This window comes from Lichenostomus cassidix, chromosome Z, assembly GCF_008360975.1.
Source record: "Lichenostomus cassidix isolate B80296 chromosome Z, HeHo_3.0, whole genome shotgun sequence".
Lineage (NCBI taxonomy): Eukaryota > Metazoa > Chordata > Aves > Passeriformes > Meliphagidae > Lichenostomus > Lichenostomus cassidix.
In genome coordinates this window covers 56494739-56513074 of record NC_139511.1, presented here as the reverse complement: position 1 = coordinate 56513074, position 18336 = coordinate 56494739, and the positions used below count along the sequence as shown (strand labels likewise).

The window sequence follows — 18336 nt, the reverse complement described above, 5'->3', positions numbered from 1 at the left end:
CTAATTCAATTAAAAACCACATATCTTTATATCCATTAAACAATACTCCTGAACTTATGTATCTGGGGAATATGACTGATGTAGTGGAATGGTTAGGAGGTTGCAGTTAACAATATACATTTGAATTGGCTGTTTATACTTAAAGAATTGGCTTTTTATTCCAGAATAAAATGAACATTGACTTTGTTTTGCATAAACCAGTAGCCTTTCTTATAGCAATTCTGAGTGGAAGGTTTAGTTGACAGTAATGTCTTGCTGTGGGATCTTATAAAAGTCCTCAGCCAGCTCATTTTCATTAGCTGACCATATATTAGTGGACTACAACTTAACAAAAGCAGCAAGCTGTTTAAATTTTATTTCTAGAGAATCTCAGAAACACACCCTACCCATTAGCTTGATTCAGTGCTGCTCCACTGCTGGTGGCTGGAGATGGTGAGATTGTGTGTGCAGCTCCATTTCAACACCTGGAGCAGGCACACCGAGAGAACAACAGGCAGAGCACAGCAGTGTCTCCCTTGGCTGCAGATCCAGACAAAGCTGCAGCCCCCATCGGAGCACACCATGCCCACCAGGCACACAGCAGGGCGGGTTCAGCTCTGTCCTGCTCAGAGGAGAACGAGCCCCAGAGGCAGGTGCTGCCACTGCCCTGCTCACATGTTTTCAAAGCAGGATGAGTAGCATCACTCTCCACCATGCCCCAGCTTGCCTAGGTTCAGCTCTGCAGCTCACTGGGCGACTGGTTGTGAGTTAACAGAACTGGGATCAATTTCTATTGAGATATGCTCTATTAAAAACAACAAAAACAAGCAAACAAACAAAAAAACACAGACCAGGAAATATCCATCCACAATCTATTTAATTTTGAGGTGAGTCTCCCAAATGTGGGAAGAAGTTTTAGCAGATGATACCAAAACCCCTACTAACGTAACCAAAACAGAACAGTTTCTTCATGCAGTTTCTTTATGAGATAAAGTCTGAAGTGACATTTCACCAAATACCACATCTGTTGAACCAAAACCTCATATAATAGTAGAAGCTGCCTCTTACTAGAAACACAATGTTTATTTAAGAAAAAATTAAAAATGGCTGCTGCTTTCCTAAATGCTTCATATCTTACAACCTAACGTTAACTAAAGCAGCACCCCACCATGAATACCATGCCAGAGTTCTTGGCTCTAAATACTGTCAAAAGGAGCCACAAGTATGTAGATACTTCTTGTGCCCTTCAGTTGCCATGAATATCACCTTATTACTAAGAAGGAAGTTATTACATACTCATACCCATGAAGAACCTTTCCAAGTAAGAGTTTTGAAAAAAAAAATACTTTGTAAATGCCAGAAAAAGGTACAATGATGTCTGCATTTCAACTAAATAGTTCAAAATCTGGAAAAATTAAATTATTTTAAAATTCTTTATTTATGGTGGTTGAAAATAATGTCATTTGCCTACATCAAGGCCTAGTTATTTACTCTGCAATATTTTGTCTATATTCTTCTGTCCCATTATGCTAAAGGAAAGAATCTTTCATACTGTGGTATTTCCAATAACTACAGAGGCTACAAAAAAAAGCTGTTTGTATGTTGGCATGGACCATTTGCTTATATTTATGGAAAAAAATTATTAAGTTATTAGGGACTGGGAAGCTCTGCAATCTTAGAAGCAGCTAAAACACTGAAAAATATTAAATAATAGCAACCCTCAGAGAGGCATAAATCTTCTTACACATCTCTTACAAACAGGACTTTTCAAAAAGCAGTGAATGAGAGACACAAAAGCCTGTTTTTCTCCCTAACATTAAAAAACCAGACTGAATGTGTGAGATAACACATCCATAACTTGTTTTTGAGCCTTGAAATACCAGAGTTCTATCAACTATTATGTCTATGAACTCTAGGCTCCTTTCTGCTGGTGCAGAACTGGATAGCCTGCGTTGGATACTTTTGTTTGAGAAGAGTCCCAAAAAAAGTGGAAGGGGCTGACTCCACCATAGATTTAAGATGTTTTGAAATCACAAATGCATGCTTATCATGGTCCAAGGAGGACAATTATTGCCATCATACAACGCCACAAGTAGCAAGGGCTGATGACAGTTCAGTTGCCTTGATCCTCACCCACCACATTTACTTCACCATCCTAGCAAAAAAAAGTATGTTTCATGTTTTTTCTCATTTGGCAGCAACCCCACAACCCCTATGGAAGCAGCAGGATTTGTACAGACGAGATTCAGCCATGGCTGAAGTGGCACCACTACTCCATCCACTTGTTTCTGAGAAGATGGAAGTGCTCACAAATTATAAGGAGGGGCTGGTGCAAACCATCTGCATGAAAGCAAGTTTCACCATTTATCTTGCTGCAGCACATATTTGTGCAATACAGCAAGCAAAGTGCTATCTCCTTTTATTTTTTTAGACATACATATATGTACACCTCACTTATCACTGCAGCTACCAGACAGCAAGTCTGCTGCTCTCCAGAAGCATGAGAAGTCTTACATAAGAGCAAATAAAGTTGTGCACAGGGAACTGCAGTCCAGCCCAGGGGTCTTAAAATCCTTTTGGGCTGCTTCAGTTAATGAAAAGCAAAGAGTGTTCCTAGAAAACCAGTCCTTCCTTATCTCCACAATATTCCTGCCCTTTTCTTTTGTTATAAAGTACAACACAAGTGGAGAACTCATATATACAGGCGTGAATTAAAATTCAGGCTTACCACCTTATCACTATCCCTTTGTCACTGCATACACTGAAATCTTTAATGAATAAAAAATTTCCTGATGCTGCTCTCAACAAGCATTTTCTTGCTAACAGCTGCCCTTTAATCATAATCTTTAGCACAAGAAGCACTCTAAAGAGTTAACCAAATCCTGAGATTTTCTTACAGAGATCTGAGAATGTAAGACCCAATTAAACTATCATGTCAGCCAGTCAAGCACAATGGCATTGCCAGACATTATATAAGAGGACTGTCACATAACAAACCCCATTATTTAATCATTAAAACAACAAATTTATTTTCTACTGTTATGTTTCCAGCACCTATTTTTTATGTGTGTTAGCTGAAACCCAAGTGAGTGACCGATGTTTAAATCCTCTTAAGTGGATATGACATATTATCTTGTCCCTTAAGTGGAAACATGTCAATCTAACCAGTGGCTGTGACAGAGGAGACAATTTTACTCTGGCTGAGCTCCACATTTGGAAAAAAGCATTGCAAAAAAATTATGCTCTTGCAGACAAAAGGTAATTTCTGAAGACAAGCTCCTTACTGTGCCATGAACCTGTTCCCAAAGCTGAAAGCCAGAATACAAAAAAGATAACTCTAAAACCTAGCCAGGTTAACAAAAGACTGAGTCTTATTCGAGACACAGCCTCTCTAGGACCACACATAAGTACTGACCACCACAGCACTTAAACTTTTTCACGAAATAAGACAAAGATAAAACAGATGGACTGACTAAATCAGGAGTCAGAGCTTGTCATCAGCTCCATTTATCCTGGGTCTGAGTAAACTCAGTGAGTTACTGTCACCCTGGGGTAACACAGAAATGCTTCTGCATCCACTGCAGGCTTTTGTGAAGAGCTGCCAAGGGGCCGGAGGCACCTTCTGGCCCTCCTTTTTTCACTCCAGTGAGGGTCACACTGGAATGCTGACAGCGGGACATTCCTGGGAAAACACAGTGAAGGTAACACAGCACTTCTGTTTGAAGCATTTTAGGGTTTACACATGGTCCATTATTTCACTTAGGTAATAAATTTAGCCTCGCTCTTTCCCTAGGTGTGTTAGTCAGCTCCCCATTGCCTATGTGAACTTTTTAGAGCTGAAAAAATTAAGGAAAAAATACATTTCAGCAGCAACAAAATGAGATTATAAAACCAGCTCAAATTGGCAGAGGACTTCAGGAGGGAATGTAAAAAAAAAAAGTAAATGAATGTATTTCAAGTAGGTAATTTATTTTTAAAGTATCCTTAAGATTATTGTTTGAATGTATATGGTGGGTGACAAGTACAGGACTGTACAGGACTTGTACATAAATGTAAGCCAAAATCCCACTAATATTTGCGCCCCATGTTACATTAGGGTAGTTTTTGGGTGTTAGCTGGTTGATAACACTGATACTTTGGGTAGCTTCAAATCACTTTAAAAAAGCTTAAAAATATTTTTTTAAAAGTAGCTAGCACTAGTAACTGTCTGTGAATAGAATTCTCTTCTAATTTGTATGCATTTGCACACACTGGTATACAAGCTGGACAATTATAAGATAGTCTATACTTAAAAAGAAGGCTTGTAGTTGAAACCAAATTGAACTAAATGAAATAAAAAATCTTCTCAGCTTTGATACCTAAGAGATTCCTGGAGAAGAGGTATTCACTTACATTTGTAGTGGGAAAGAAGTACCCTATGAATGACATCTTCTAAACTCTTGGACTTTACCACTTATTAGAAAATCCTGCAAAAAACATCCGCAGGAGAGCTAAAACTGAAGCAAAACTGACACAATTTAAAACTTTTCCCATGTCTAAGTTCAGATACTCAGACACACAAAAGCAACAAACAAGAGATGTTTGCAAAATCATGACTACAGAAGTGAAAATTTTTTGCATACAAGTTTCATTATACATACTCCTCCACGTTTTACTAATCTACAAACAATGCTGTCTAACAGAAAGAAGTTGCTACAACTTTATCACAGGAATTTTTAGTTTGTATATAGTCTATCACAGAACAACTCTCAGATGCAGTATCAGGACCATAAATTAGATAGTGCTGAACTGCATACTGGAAGAGGACAGTTCTTATCTTAAGAGAACTTAAAATCCATTAAATTTTGCTTTAATCTTATTTAGCAGAACAAAAAAAGAATAGGGGACTACCCATCAAAAAAATTATGAAAAAGAAAAAAAGAAAAAAACCCCATCAATCTGAAACCTGGCAATTTTAAACATATCATTTGCTTGGATATGGGCATCGAAGTGTAGCTGTATCTAAAGCTAGAAATCATAATCAACAAGCTAGTAGCCTCCTAAACCCTGTCTTTCAGGAGCTATTACTCACAATTCAGTTTACCAACAAGTTATATAGGTTAGCATCTGTGGAAATCAGAACACTTAAACAGAGACATCTAATTATGCCTTAGGATCCTAACTTTAATGATCCAGATTTGTAAACTATTTCCTAAAAATAATTTATATCTGTTCAAGAAAGCATCACTAAGAAAAACAAAACAATAATACAGTCCACTGACATTAGGCAATATTAACAGTACACGTTACAGAAAATCAGAAATAGTTCTCCAAAAATGAAAGACTATTTAGTCAATATCCTGAATTTAGGGTACTTCTTACATATATGTGTTTTCTTGCTTTGAAGCCTTTCAAGACTTTAAAGTGGTTCTAGAGAAGAACGAAGATGACAAACCTCATTTGCTTTTAAAAAGCTGGGGGTTTTTTGTTAGTACCCAATTTCAGAAGCTAGCAATTTAAGAAAACACCAAGTACTGTAAGATTCATAACAACACAATGACAAATGACAACTACATACAATGTCCTTTCAAAATCACACTGATTTACCAACTATGTCTGTGGGTGCATCAGAGATCTATCCACCAGTTACTTCACAAGCAACGGCTGCAGGCTTTTGGAAATCTCCTTAACACAGGGATTTCCAGGAAATGGGAAATCATCTGGATATTACAGTCATGCTGAGGTAAGCTGGGCAGCCAAGCATAATAGTTACTTTCCTACAGAACAGACCTACAGTATGTTTTCAAAGGTTTTGGGGTAACACTTAGTCCCACAACATGCCAGGGCTCACGCAGAAGTTGCGGATAGCACTCTGCCACTACTCCTTTAATTGATTTTAAGCAGGGAGAAGGATCTTCTTATGTATCTGCGTCATTCCACTTTCTGTCATCCAAAGCTGTGAGCTGGCACGTCATAAACTACTGCTAATTGACCATGAGGGGCATCTAAACAAAATAAATACCCCTGGATTGGGATATGCTAATGCTAGTCCTACGCAAGGACTACAACAGTAAAGGGATTTCAAACAGGTGCAGCCAACAGTTCAGACTGTCAACTCACTGCACAGAGAGGGACCGGAGATAAGACTCACTCCCTGGCCTATTTCAAGCATTCAGGAAACAAAATACTGGTTCCACCCTGGTTTTTTCCCTCTACTATGGCAGCCTTTCCAGTATGGGCAAAAGTTCTTACCTAGTGCAGAGTTCAATTCTTATGCTACCCCTTATGTCTTGCAAGTGTTCACACAAATAAGGAAAACTTACACTGATGAAAATACTGTTACATATGAAATAAAGGGGAGAGAAATAAGTAAGTGAAGTTACTGAGTCCAGGGGGGGAAAAAAACCCTTCTACCAATCAGTCAGTCTTCTGGGTTCGTTCTCTGAGAAACCCAGAGAAAAGGGAAGAGATAAACACAGTGAGAAACTATGTTCTGTACCAACAACATTCCTTTTCCTGACTTTCTCATCTGATTTTACAGGTCCTGCTCTTCAGACAGAGAATAGAGTATGCTTGCAAGTTCACTTCTGTACTGAAGTCTATGTTCTCAGCATTGAGCAAGGTTTTTCTACTTCAGTTTTTCAATAAGCTAAAACAGTATAATTTACATATATACCTCACTGAGAGGTCACAGTTTGCAGTTATATTACAACAGGAGTTATTGTATAAATTCTGAATATGTTTCAGTAATCAGAAATGAAATGATTCTTTAGAACAACCTGCTATACACCTGAAATGAAAATCCTCCTGCACTAATTTTTCTCACACTATTATATGGGCTTGCTGGTTTATATTCAAGATTGTTCACATGATGGTAAGTGGAATTGATTTACTTTTTTTTTTAAATTTCTTAACAAACAAACCAAAAAAACTCCAAATGAACACTGCAAAATGACACAAATTTGTATACAAGGAGATGGATTTCAAAAAACAATGATAATACTTACTAATTCAAACAAATACAAGTGAAACATAGTATCAGATTCAGCACCTGAGTATACTTATAGCTGGAAATCAGTTGTCATATTTTATTTTAAAAATGTCCTCTTCCTGTAAAAATCTGAACACACTTGTCAAAACTTCAAAAACATTGATTTGCAGTTAGTTTTACCTTTTTCTAAAAAGAGCTTGCCCTCAGTGTTCACCAAATACATTGCATATCTTATCTATTATAGAGAGGTAAGAAACAAATACTTGAAGAAAGTGCAGCATTTTGTGAAAGAATGGTTGTACAAACATCATAAATCAGGAAACCCAGAAGTGTTCAAACTTGTTAGCAAGGAAAGATCAGGTTGCATATGCGGTCTCATCCCACTCCCTTTGGAAACAAAGATTCATATAGTGCTGAAACAGCCTCTGAAACTCTTGACTTTGTGACTTACCGATGCATACAATAGGCACACAAGACCTTTAAGCTGGCAATAAAAACTGAAAATGCAGTTCTGTGAACAGTGCAATGCCAGGCAGGTAACTCTTAAAACAGAACTCAAATTGGTGCTAAGAGTCTCTAAAGCCAAGAAAAGCACAGTGGATATTAAATTGTGCAACTAAGCTGCAGAAGTGTAATAATACTTCACATCAGACATGCAGGCACATTTGAACAAGGACTTAAAAACAGTCAGTAACACACAGGAGATACTTGGTAAGAACAGTTAAAGCAAGACAGTAGAATATTAAGAAGGCACAAGCTGAGACAAAACAACTACTTTCCAACTTGAAAAAAATTATTAGTTACAACTGAAATGGTTAAAAGGTTCTAAAATATCACTGGCTGCTTTTGCAGACATAAGAGATGGAAAACTAGCCTATTTAATTAAAGCTTTCTTTTTATTTCTAACCGTACTTGTTGCTTTCCAAGTACTCAGTTGATGAAAAATATAAAAATAAATTTTGCAGCAACACAGCAGTTTTATTAATTAAGCTTTAAAAAACTCACTCCATAAAAGTATCTACATATTCTTTGCAAACCAAAATCAAGAAAGAAATTTTACTTCTGAATGATATGGAAACTCAATTTCAAATTGCAAAACCAAAGCACATACACACCATAGCAGATCCCAGCACAGAGTTCCCAGACAGAGCGAATCCTCAGGTTCCAGGAGGCGAAGGAAGTGCGCACTCTGTGGCAGAAGCACACCTCTGGAGGTAGGTGTCTACTGTGATGGCACTTTGTTTGAGAGTGTGCTCTTTCATAACAAATAGCGTTATGAGAGCTGTCATCATCATTGTTTACAAATAGAATCCACCATACAGCTCCTCTGGGCTCAAGAACTATCTTTACCACCTTTCATGCTACTTTCTACACCATTTCTAGGAAAGATCCCTAATTTTTATGGGGATCTGTGAAAAGAAAGAGCAACTGAAGAGATTATTGCCCGCAGCCCTGAACAATCGCTTTTTGTTTTTAAACTGAGACACACAAGAAAACAGTGCAGCTTTGCAAGACCTGCATCACTTTCACAACTTACACTGAAATTTAAGAGAACGGTGCATAAAACCGCAACAGAAGCCGCTCCCGCACCCAAACCCACTGCTCGCCCACAACAAATTTCTCCGCCCGGGGCCGCTCCAGCCCCCTGGTCCCTCCGGCCGCCCCTGACCCTGCGCAGCCCCGGCTGCCGCGACCCCCGGCGGGCGCTCAGCGGGGAGCGGGGCGGCGGGGCACTGCCCGCGGCTCCTACCTTGTTCGAGGCCATTTCGCTGACGGAGTGCCTGGTCTGCAGGGTCTCCAGCTGGTCCAGACACCAGTCCAGCTCCTCCATGGTCTCGCTAGCCAGTTTTTGGTAGGCTTCCTCTGCAAAAAGACAGGGAAAGGCGCGCTCAGTTCGCAGGCGTTTCACAGGGCTCACGGGGAGCGCCAGCGCGCCCATCCTCCGCTGCCCGGCGCCCGGACATGAGCGCTGCTCCCGCATACTGCCGGCGCGGGCAGCGGCTCTGCTCTGCCCCTCCGCAGGGCAGCGCTCTGCGCAAACACCGCGGCGGCGGGAAACAAACTTCGGGGCTGCCGGGCTCGTCCATCGCCCCGGCTCCGCGCCAGCCTCGGGACCACGGCCGCCCGCAGCGCCGCCCCCTCGCGGGAGGTGTACGGCTCGGCACCGCGCTCCGGGACCCGGCGGGGCACGGGCAGAGCGGGGCAGGGGCAGAGCGGGGCAGGGGCAGAGCGGGGCAGGGGCAGAGCGGGGCACGGGCAGAGCGGGGCACGGGCAGAGCGGGGCACGGGCAGAGCGGGAAACCCGCACCCAGCAGCTGCGCAGAGCCCTCCGAGCCGTTCTTCTCTTACCTATCCACCGCGGCACCATCAGAAATTAACGGGTTAATGTTTATAGAAGCGTGGGGAAAGGTGTAGGAGCACATGTAAGTGCTCCGGCAACGCAGGCCGGCCGAAGCACCATCTGTCAAAAGAGTGCTCGAAGAACTGCAGTCGTGTTTGTTCTAACCCAGAGCCTGTGTGTATGTGAGTGCGTTTGCTAGGGCAGGCGCAAAGTACTGTGTGTTGGCTGCAAACCCAAAGGAACAAATGAAAAAGTTTTGAAACTGGACACAGGAACACAATATGGGAAATAGACCCAATAATGGTATGGAAAACCATGGTTTAACCAAAATTGCTAAATGATCAATTGGAACTGTCTTGCAGAAGTTTCACTTACAGACAGGAAGATACTCCCTTCTTCAATTACTCCCTAACAACAGGAAATCTGCCATTATGCAAATAATTTCAGAAAAATAATCCTATAGGTAGAGTGCAACCCTCACCTACCAAGCCTAGATATTTTTTATTCTAATGTAGATCTGAAGGCAAGAATGCTTCTTCACATTGAACTCAGCTGAGTGAATTTTAGCCCAGGTATACTGTCTTGCAAGCTGTGCATTTGAAACATCAAGTTTTGAAACTGCTGGCATGGTCACATCTCAATCAGCTACATGCAAACATGACTCCAAGACAGAGAAAAGTTTCTTTGGTGGGCTTGTTGTGGACATCTATAACATTTCCCTGGACTTGTTTCACATCTCCCTTGTTTCACATCAGATTTTAACCTCATTTTCAAAATGTCGGACAAGCAAAAAATCAGGAAAACAAATTAATTAAAACTCACCCCAGCATGGACTACTGCCAAACAGCTCAGTGCATTACTGTACAACATCCTGGATATTAGACTCATATCTTTTTATGTTTCTGAGCACATGCTCAGAAACTTCAAGTTCCCTCACAGCTATTAAACTTCATCTACTTATGGCTATTGCAAGAACACCCCACAATTTTAAATAATGTTCACTTACCTCTGGAAAAAGGTAATGCTAGAAGAAGTTTGAATTGAGATTAATCGACAGAACCATTTAAAGAAAACTTCATAGTTCTTACCACTTCAGTAAGCACATTAACCAACACTCTAGAAAAACATCCCATTACATCGTAAACTGTGTTGTTCAGATGCATTCTTACTATAAATGCTACCTTATCCAGAGGAATCCCCTGGCAAATATAGTCAGGATTTTCCAGCCTGTTTATCTATCAAAAGAGAATCCATAACGTTCTGCAACACAATAGACATCACAGCTCACTAGTTCTTGAACACAGTAAAACAGATTTGTATGATGTTGTTTTGCTGCTAGCCTGCAGCCTGCCCAATAGCAATTCTTGAAAATCAGATACTAGGAACCATGCTTTTCTTAACAAGATCATCCCTTCTAATACTTAAGAGAGTGTGCAGATAAGGTTTTTCTAAGTAGTATGAAAACAACAAAATAAACTCAAGGGATACAGTATTTAGGTAAAAGTAATAAAATTTTCAGTTTGCTATTTATTTAGCAACAATATATATATTACTAACAGCACCTTACATTCAGGAATCTTTATCTACTATTCACCATCCCAGTATATCTCAAAGGATATTAGAAAGCAGAATCCATCACTCACAAGGAAGTTCCTTACCCTCAGGATGCTTCTCACAATCTCCCACTTCAGACTGCCACACTTCAAGAGTCTGTGACTGCCGTGGGAACCCGATTGACCACTCAGCTTAAGTAAAATTCTGATGGCCAATGCTAGGCTTAAGACCTGCTGGACTTGGCACCTCCTGACAATTCTTGGAACTCAGAGTTGTCAGGCCAGTCCTCATATCTTAAATGGAAATAAAAGGTTTTCTAAATGATGGCAAAGTACCCATCAAACAAGCACACCTGCAGTTTTGAAGGGCAGAATAACCGTAGGAAAGCTTTTTTCTGAATAGTACCAAAGCTCTAAATTTGGCCCACACTTTTGTTGTTATACAATGTGGTGGAAAATGTTGAGGTTAACAGCTTTTCAAGTATAACACTCCAGTGCCACTAAGCTAAGAATAAAAGAATAATTATCAGCTGTGCAGCTTTGAGAGCCTCACAACACTGTTTCTGACTTCTCTGTTACTTCTAAGATAGCACCCTGCAATTATTCCCATCCACGACTGATCTACTAATCAGTTTTTTTTGTTTTAGGCACATGATCAAACTTCCCCACCCAGAAGATGAAGTCCTAAAACAGATTAACTCCTGTAAATGAGAGTCATCTTGAAATGTCAAAGGTTCTTTGTATGTCTCATTAGGCTTTAATATGAGGACGAGAAGTACATTTTAACACCAGCTGCTTTAAGAATTTGCATGCTATTTGGTATATGCTTTTAGAAAAAGGGAAGTGACAGCAAGTGTTCTCTTTTCAGTTTATATATTACAAGCAATTCCAATATATGTAGCTTTCAGTATGGTACATAGAAAAAAAAAACCCAAACAACAAATGAAAGTAGAAACAAAAACTCTACCATAATCATTTGGCAATGCACAGCTATGTTTTTTAAGTGTTCTACTGTCTATGCTGATAAAAGACTTGATTCTTAGCACAGCTCCTAACACAACGCCATAGATGGCTGCACTTTAATGCACGTTGTTATTTGGGAACAATTTCTGTTCAAAAATTTTGAGGAGAAATATTATCATATGGCCATATATATGTAGAGTATCCACTTAACGTAATGTTTTGCCATGATTTTCATGTACATTGTTCTACTATTCCTGGAGAACATAAAGCAATACTAGACTTTTCTACTAGCACTCAAGCGTATTTGTAGTAATCTTCACAGTACTTTAATGAATTTCAGAACAGCAGGAGAAAAATAATAAGTACAGATCTTTCATTACTGTCTGATTGGTTGAGATCATCTAAGTGAAGCAAGGAGACTGGAAAAGAGTTGACTCAGCAAGCACACAGCGAAGGGTATTGCCTTAAACTGACCACTGTATTGCCTTAAAATTGGAGTGTCTTGGAGGCCAGACAAGGACTCTGCTGAGCAGTAATGTGATCCAGATAGTCTTGGCATGTGCATTGTCTTTTGAAGCTGCAGGCAGCTGGAAGAAGCTTTGAAAACCTCCAACCTATTATAAGTAAAGATGAACTGAAGACCTAACCAGAAAAGGAAGGTCAAATAAGGTGTGCACCCCCTGATTAACAATGCTAAAAATAAACTGGTAACAACAGATTAAGAGGAAGCTGAGGTATGCAACAATTTTTTGCCACAGTTTTCACGTCTCTCTTTCCACACCTCATGAGAGGATGGACAGATGGATGGAGGCTGGGATAGCAAAGTCCCTCCCATTATAAGAGAAGATCAGGTTTGTGGCCACCTAAGGAACCTTAATGTAGATAAGTCTATGGGATACATCCCAGAATCCTGACCTAAATGGCTCATGTAGTTGCCAAGCCACTTTCTACGATATTAGAAAATTCATGGCATTCGGGTGAAGTCCTGTGTGACTGGAAAATGGGAAACATTCCATCTGTCTTTAGAAAGGGTAGAAAGCAGTACCCTAGGAACTACTGACCTGTCAGGGTCTCTTCTGTGCCTGGGAAGTTCATGGAACAGATTCTCCAAGGAGCTGTGCTAAGGCACATGGAGGACAGGGAGGTGATTCAGGACAGCCAGCACAGCTTCACCGGGGGCAAGTCCTGCCTAACCAACCCAGTGGCCTTCTGTGGTGGAGTGACTCCATCAGAGGACAAGAGAAAGGCTGTGGATGTCCTGGACTTCTGTAAAGCCTCTGACATGGTACCCCACTGCATCCTTCTCTCTGTATTGGAGAGAAATGGATTTGTAATTTGTTGGATGGTCACATCCAGAGGGTCATGGTAAAGGGCTCAGTGTTCCAATGGACATCAGTGACAGGTGGTGCCCTCAGGGGTCTGTACTGGCACCAGTGTTATTCAGTATCTTTGTCAATGACATAGACAAAAGGATCAAATGAACCCTCAGCAAATTTGCAGATGACCCCAAGCTGAGTGGTGCTGTTTGGTGCTTCACACCTGAAGGATGGAATGCCAGAGGGAACTGAACACACTGGGAACATGTGGCCTGGGGGAACTCCATGAGATATAATAGACCAAATGCTGATGCTGCATCTCGACTGAGGTAATCCCTGGTATCAACACAGGCTGGGGATGAACAGATCAGAGCAGCCCTGCACAGAAGGACTTGGGGGTGCTGGTGGGTGAGAGGCTGGACATGATCCAGCCATGAGCACTCACAGCCTGGAGAGCCAAATGTGTCCTGGGCTTCATCCAAAGCTGTATGGGCAGCAGGGCCAGGGAGAGGATTCTGCCCCTCTGCTCTGCTCTGGTGAGACCCCACCTGCAGTGCTGCATCAGCTCTGGGGACCCCAGAACAAGAATGACATGGAATGGCTGGAGCAAGCCCAGAGGAGGCCATGAGCATTTTGAGAGAGATGGAGCACTTCTCCTGTGAGGAAAGACTGAAGGAGTTAGGATAGCTCAGCCTGGAGAAGAGAAGGCTTTGGGGTGACCTAATTGTGGCCTTCCAGCACCTGAAGGGAATTAACAAGGAAGATGGAGAAAGATTTTTACAAGGGTATGTAGTGACTGAACAAGGGGGAATGGCTTCAAACTTCAAGAAAGTATGTTCAGATTAGATATTGAGAAGAGGTCTTTACTGTGAGGGTGAGGAGGCACTGAAACAGGTTGCCCAGAGAAGCTGTGGATGTCGCATCCCTGGAAATGTCCAGGGCCAGGTTGGATGGGGCTTTGAGCAACCTGGTCTGGTAAAAGATGTCCCTGACCATGGTAAGGGGTTTGGAAGTAGATGATCTTCCAACCCAAAACATTTTATGATTCTATGATTTACTGTGAGATTCAAAACCTGGACATCATCCCTGAATTTCCTGACCATCTTTTTGCTCTTCAGCCTACTGTAAGCTTGAAGTTTGGAGCAACAAAATTGCAGGACCAAGCTTTTCAGTTTCTCTTACAACTACCATTTCAAACAAATCCTCAGAGATTCAAATTAAGATTTTTTTTTTGTAAATGAGGGTTTTTGTACTTAGAGCCTTAACTGATGGCCTAAAATTGAAGTGAGTGGTATATTTAGTCAATATTGACAGTTTCTACTAATTATAGCCATATTAGCACTTATTCAGCATAGAAGTAACATCCATTGTCTTACAAATTATTTTTTGTGTGCATCTTATCACACATATTGAGACTTAAAAGGCTATCTTTGTAGTCAGTTCAGATGTCTTACTGTTAATAAAATGTACTTATGAAAGATATTTTTGTTTAACATCTACAAATTTGTGAGCATCTCTCCACCATCACAGATAAAGTGTAATGCTTATGATCAGATTTTAGAATGAGTATCTGGGAAAACCACTCAGCTGCCACAGGTTTCTCAGTGAGTGCTTTTATGGTCCCACTCAGAACACTAATTTTTTTCCATGCCAGGAACCTCTTCACATTTCTACTGTAGTAAAGAAAAAATTCTTCATACCTTTTAGTAGCTTTACACATAGAGAGACTGTGTCCAAACGACAAGGACAGACTGTTTTGTACAAGTAGCACTAGCCTTAGGCTATGGAAACTGCCTTATCTCCTTGAACAGAGAAAGTAGGACCATCCAGCAAATAATAGGAGGAAAATGATAAATCTCAGTTATGCACAACTTGTCAAAATACTTGATTATATTTATATAATAAAAAGGAGTGCATAAAGAGATGTACAAAAAAACCACACATTAAATGAGAATCTAGGAAAAAAGGTGTTTTTTTCCTGAAACAGTTTTTATTTCCCTCATGGTCTTAGAAAAAAACAAGTATGTCATGTAACAATATCTCTATGCACTAAGACTCTATGTCAAGGGCAAAAGTATGAAAAATATGTGTTTATATTGTTATGAAACCAGGTAACAGGAACACTGCAGATATCTAGGAAGAAGTTATTGGGCTCTTGGAACAGGCCTATTACAGTTAGTTTAGAGTAAATAAAATACTTTTGATTCCTGTAAATAAAGAACTATATCATTAGGCTCTCACGATGTGGTTTAGTTTCTCTGTGTGGGACTGCTAACTTGTGCTTGCTTTTTTTATGTAATCATTTAACGTATTTCTTCGAAAATGGCTTTGGAACAAAGTTACTCATATGGATATAATTTGCCCCAAAGTCTAGAAGAATTTCTGTATGTAGTGTTTGCAAATTCATCCAAACAAGCAGTCTTGAGAAGCCATTGTAAGGCAGAATATCAGAAAAGTATCTTCAGCTGAAGCCAAGCAGGGAAACATGCTTTCAGTACAGACAGCAAGTTTAAATATTTTACTGCCTCAGTGACAGAGCACATCAAAATTTTGCAGTGTGAATGTTTAAATCCACTCTTTGCTATTATAAAATATCCCAGCAAGGCAAAATGAATGTTCTTTTGTTAGTACACATCCCTACCCAGTGCTCCCTTCCCCTCTGACCAATTTGGCAAAGTACTAAAACATTCCTTTCTCCACTGCCCCTAAGAATTTGCCAGAAGGACCACTGTCACTCACTGGTGAAAAGCAGTAAGCCCTTCATTCAAGCAATCAACCTTGCTCAAAATTAAGAAAAAGGGGGAAGTTCTTGATTTTCAAGCAGCACAATGTCCTTTTTATATGTTTTTATTGTTTTCTTTTCATGGACAAAGTGCATTCTGAGAAAAGGTCTTTTTCTTTTTTAAATCTCTTTTTTTCCCAGTAGATGTGGGAGAATTGTGTCAATTCTATTCTCTTGTGGACAAGGAGTTCAATAACTGATTCATTACTCAAATTGCTTTCTTATCCCATCTTTTGTATCATAAAAAAATATTTGTTCTAATTGAGAGGATGTATCCTCAAGATCAGTTTCCCCTGTAGCTGTAAACCAGTTTCTTTCTGAGAAGGATGCTGCTGTTGATTCAACATAATGAGAAGTGAGAGATTTTCAAAGCAGAACAAAATTAGAGGCAAGAGGCACAAACTAAAGTACAGGACCAGCAGTTCCAAACATGCTCCCTCCGAACACTGTGAAACTTTCACTGCGAGGGTGACTGAGCAGTGGCACAGGTTGTTCTGTGGAGTCTCCATGCTTGTAAATCTTTAAAAGTCATCAGGACATAATTTGGGCAACCTGCTCTGGCTGGCATTGCCTGAGCAGGAGGATGTGGCCTGCAGAAGTCCCTTCCAGGTTCAACCATCCAGTGATTCTGTGATTAAACTAGCAATGAAAAAATAAAATCCATTTTTGTGAAAAAGTGGGTGGCCCAAGTGGTGACCCTGTCATGTTTGCAGTTCTGTAAGAGTCTTTGTCCCTTCTAGAAAGAATTAAAGGATATTACGCTGTCCCCATCAGGATTTTGCTGCAGAGCTCATTTCATACATGTTTTTATGGACATTATGATGAAAACAAGAAATACAAATCACTAAATGCAAATGTGTAAAACTTCACTATCAAAAAGGCCAACTAACGGTTTTGTTTTCCTATTTTCTTAGGACATGTGATCAGAACACAAAGGAATAGCTCAAGTTTTTTTCAAAAAATGCCTATTAGAAATCATCAACTTCACTTTCAAGCACATAACTATTTCTTTTAGCTGAGATGTCAATAGCTCTGAAACCTAGAAACTCTGTTCTGTAACAAAAATCTTTATTACCAACTGGAGCTTGCTTAGATCAAGCTGAAATGTGAAAATTTGGAGTCCAAACTGGGAAAGCATTTTATTATCCCTCCTTGGTTTTGAGAGTTCTTCAGAAGCATTGTGAATACATATTCAGATAGAATTGCAGAATAAAATAAAAATAAAGCCATCTGTAAGTACCAAAGCAAATAAAGTCTGTTTCCTTAAGCTCTTGTGTCTTTTTGTGATTGACTTGACTGCTGAACTTCCTCACACCAATACTGCAGACTGAGCTCACACTCATACTATAAATTAAAAAAATTCTAAATGACAAAGTTTAAAAAAAGCTTAATCTGTCTTTGCCAAAAAAGCCTCAATAGAATTCCTGGTGTCTGATAAAGTGGTAAAGCTGAATGAAAGCTTTTCAAGAGTTAAGGCATTCACTTTGGCTGTTCTCCATATAAATCCTCTGTTGTCTAATAAGAAATGTGCTCAAACTGCACATTGTGGGTTTTTTTTGTTGTTGCTGTTTGTTTGTTTAAAGATTATGTTAATGAGCTCCTCTATAAAGTTACTAATTTTTGCATAGTTTATACTTAGTAAATTTAATAAATCAGTACCTTGCTATCACGTTCAGGTAGCAGTAGTCAGGGATTTCAAAGTCAATAGGTGGCTGTTGGTAATACCCACGTTTCCCAAGGAAAGCATTCTAAAATGTCTGACTGTTTTTGGTGGTATTTCTAATTTAAAGCAGAGATGCAGGATATTACTAAGATAAACTAACTTAACTGAGAGCAAGAGTGAACAGATGGGAACAGACAGGCTTTATCTCAGAACTTCAGAGATTGCAGGACAGAGGAAAATTCTCAGCCTTGCCCCAGCTATATAGCAGGAAGGCTGCTTTCTTTCCAACAAAGCAAAATGAGAAATACAAGAACACACAACTACAATCATCTTCATTGCTGAAAGCAGCAGAAAGGGCAGTAGCATGAATGAAATTTCCTTCTTTCCTTTTGTGAAACTGTTCTTCCCTTCTTGCACAATTAGCTGGGTTGTACGTACATGGCACAGATGGGCTGCACTTTTGCACTCTTCCCTAAACTAAGAACAGAGGCAACTGGTAAACATCTCTTTCAGCTTCAATGTTTATTTAGTTTTTAATGTTTTGTTCTCAGGTAAAGTATGTCTGAATCAGCCTTTAGGTTAGCAACACACTCCTTATCACTGGCCTCTCACACCCTGCTAATGATAATAGAAAAATGTGAAATTCTTGTCTGAATGGATACTCTTGACTGATTATTCCCAGTGAATATGTGCTGAATCAGACCGTTACTCTATAAAAGGTATGGATCATCTTCTCCATCTCTTATAAAATTCCATTCTTATCTGTGAC

General features: G+C 40.0%; 1 protein-coding gene across 13 annotated transcripts in view; it reads right to left on the bottom strand.

The window, feature by feature from the left end:
- The window catches only part of PDE4D (phosphodiesterase 4D), a 530915-nt gene that overhangs the window by 38003 nt on the left and 474576 nt on the right, over positions 1–18336 (bottom strand). For all 13 annotated transcript variants that reach the window (XM_085042342.1, XM_085042341.1, XM_085042343.1 and 10 more), the window contains one exon: positions 8700–8812. In XM_085042342.1, coding sequence (XP_084898468.1) covers positions 8700–8812 — 113 coding nt within the window. The remainder of the gene's footprint in view (positions 1–8699; positions 8813–18336) is intronic.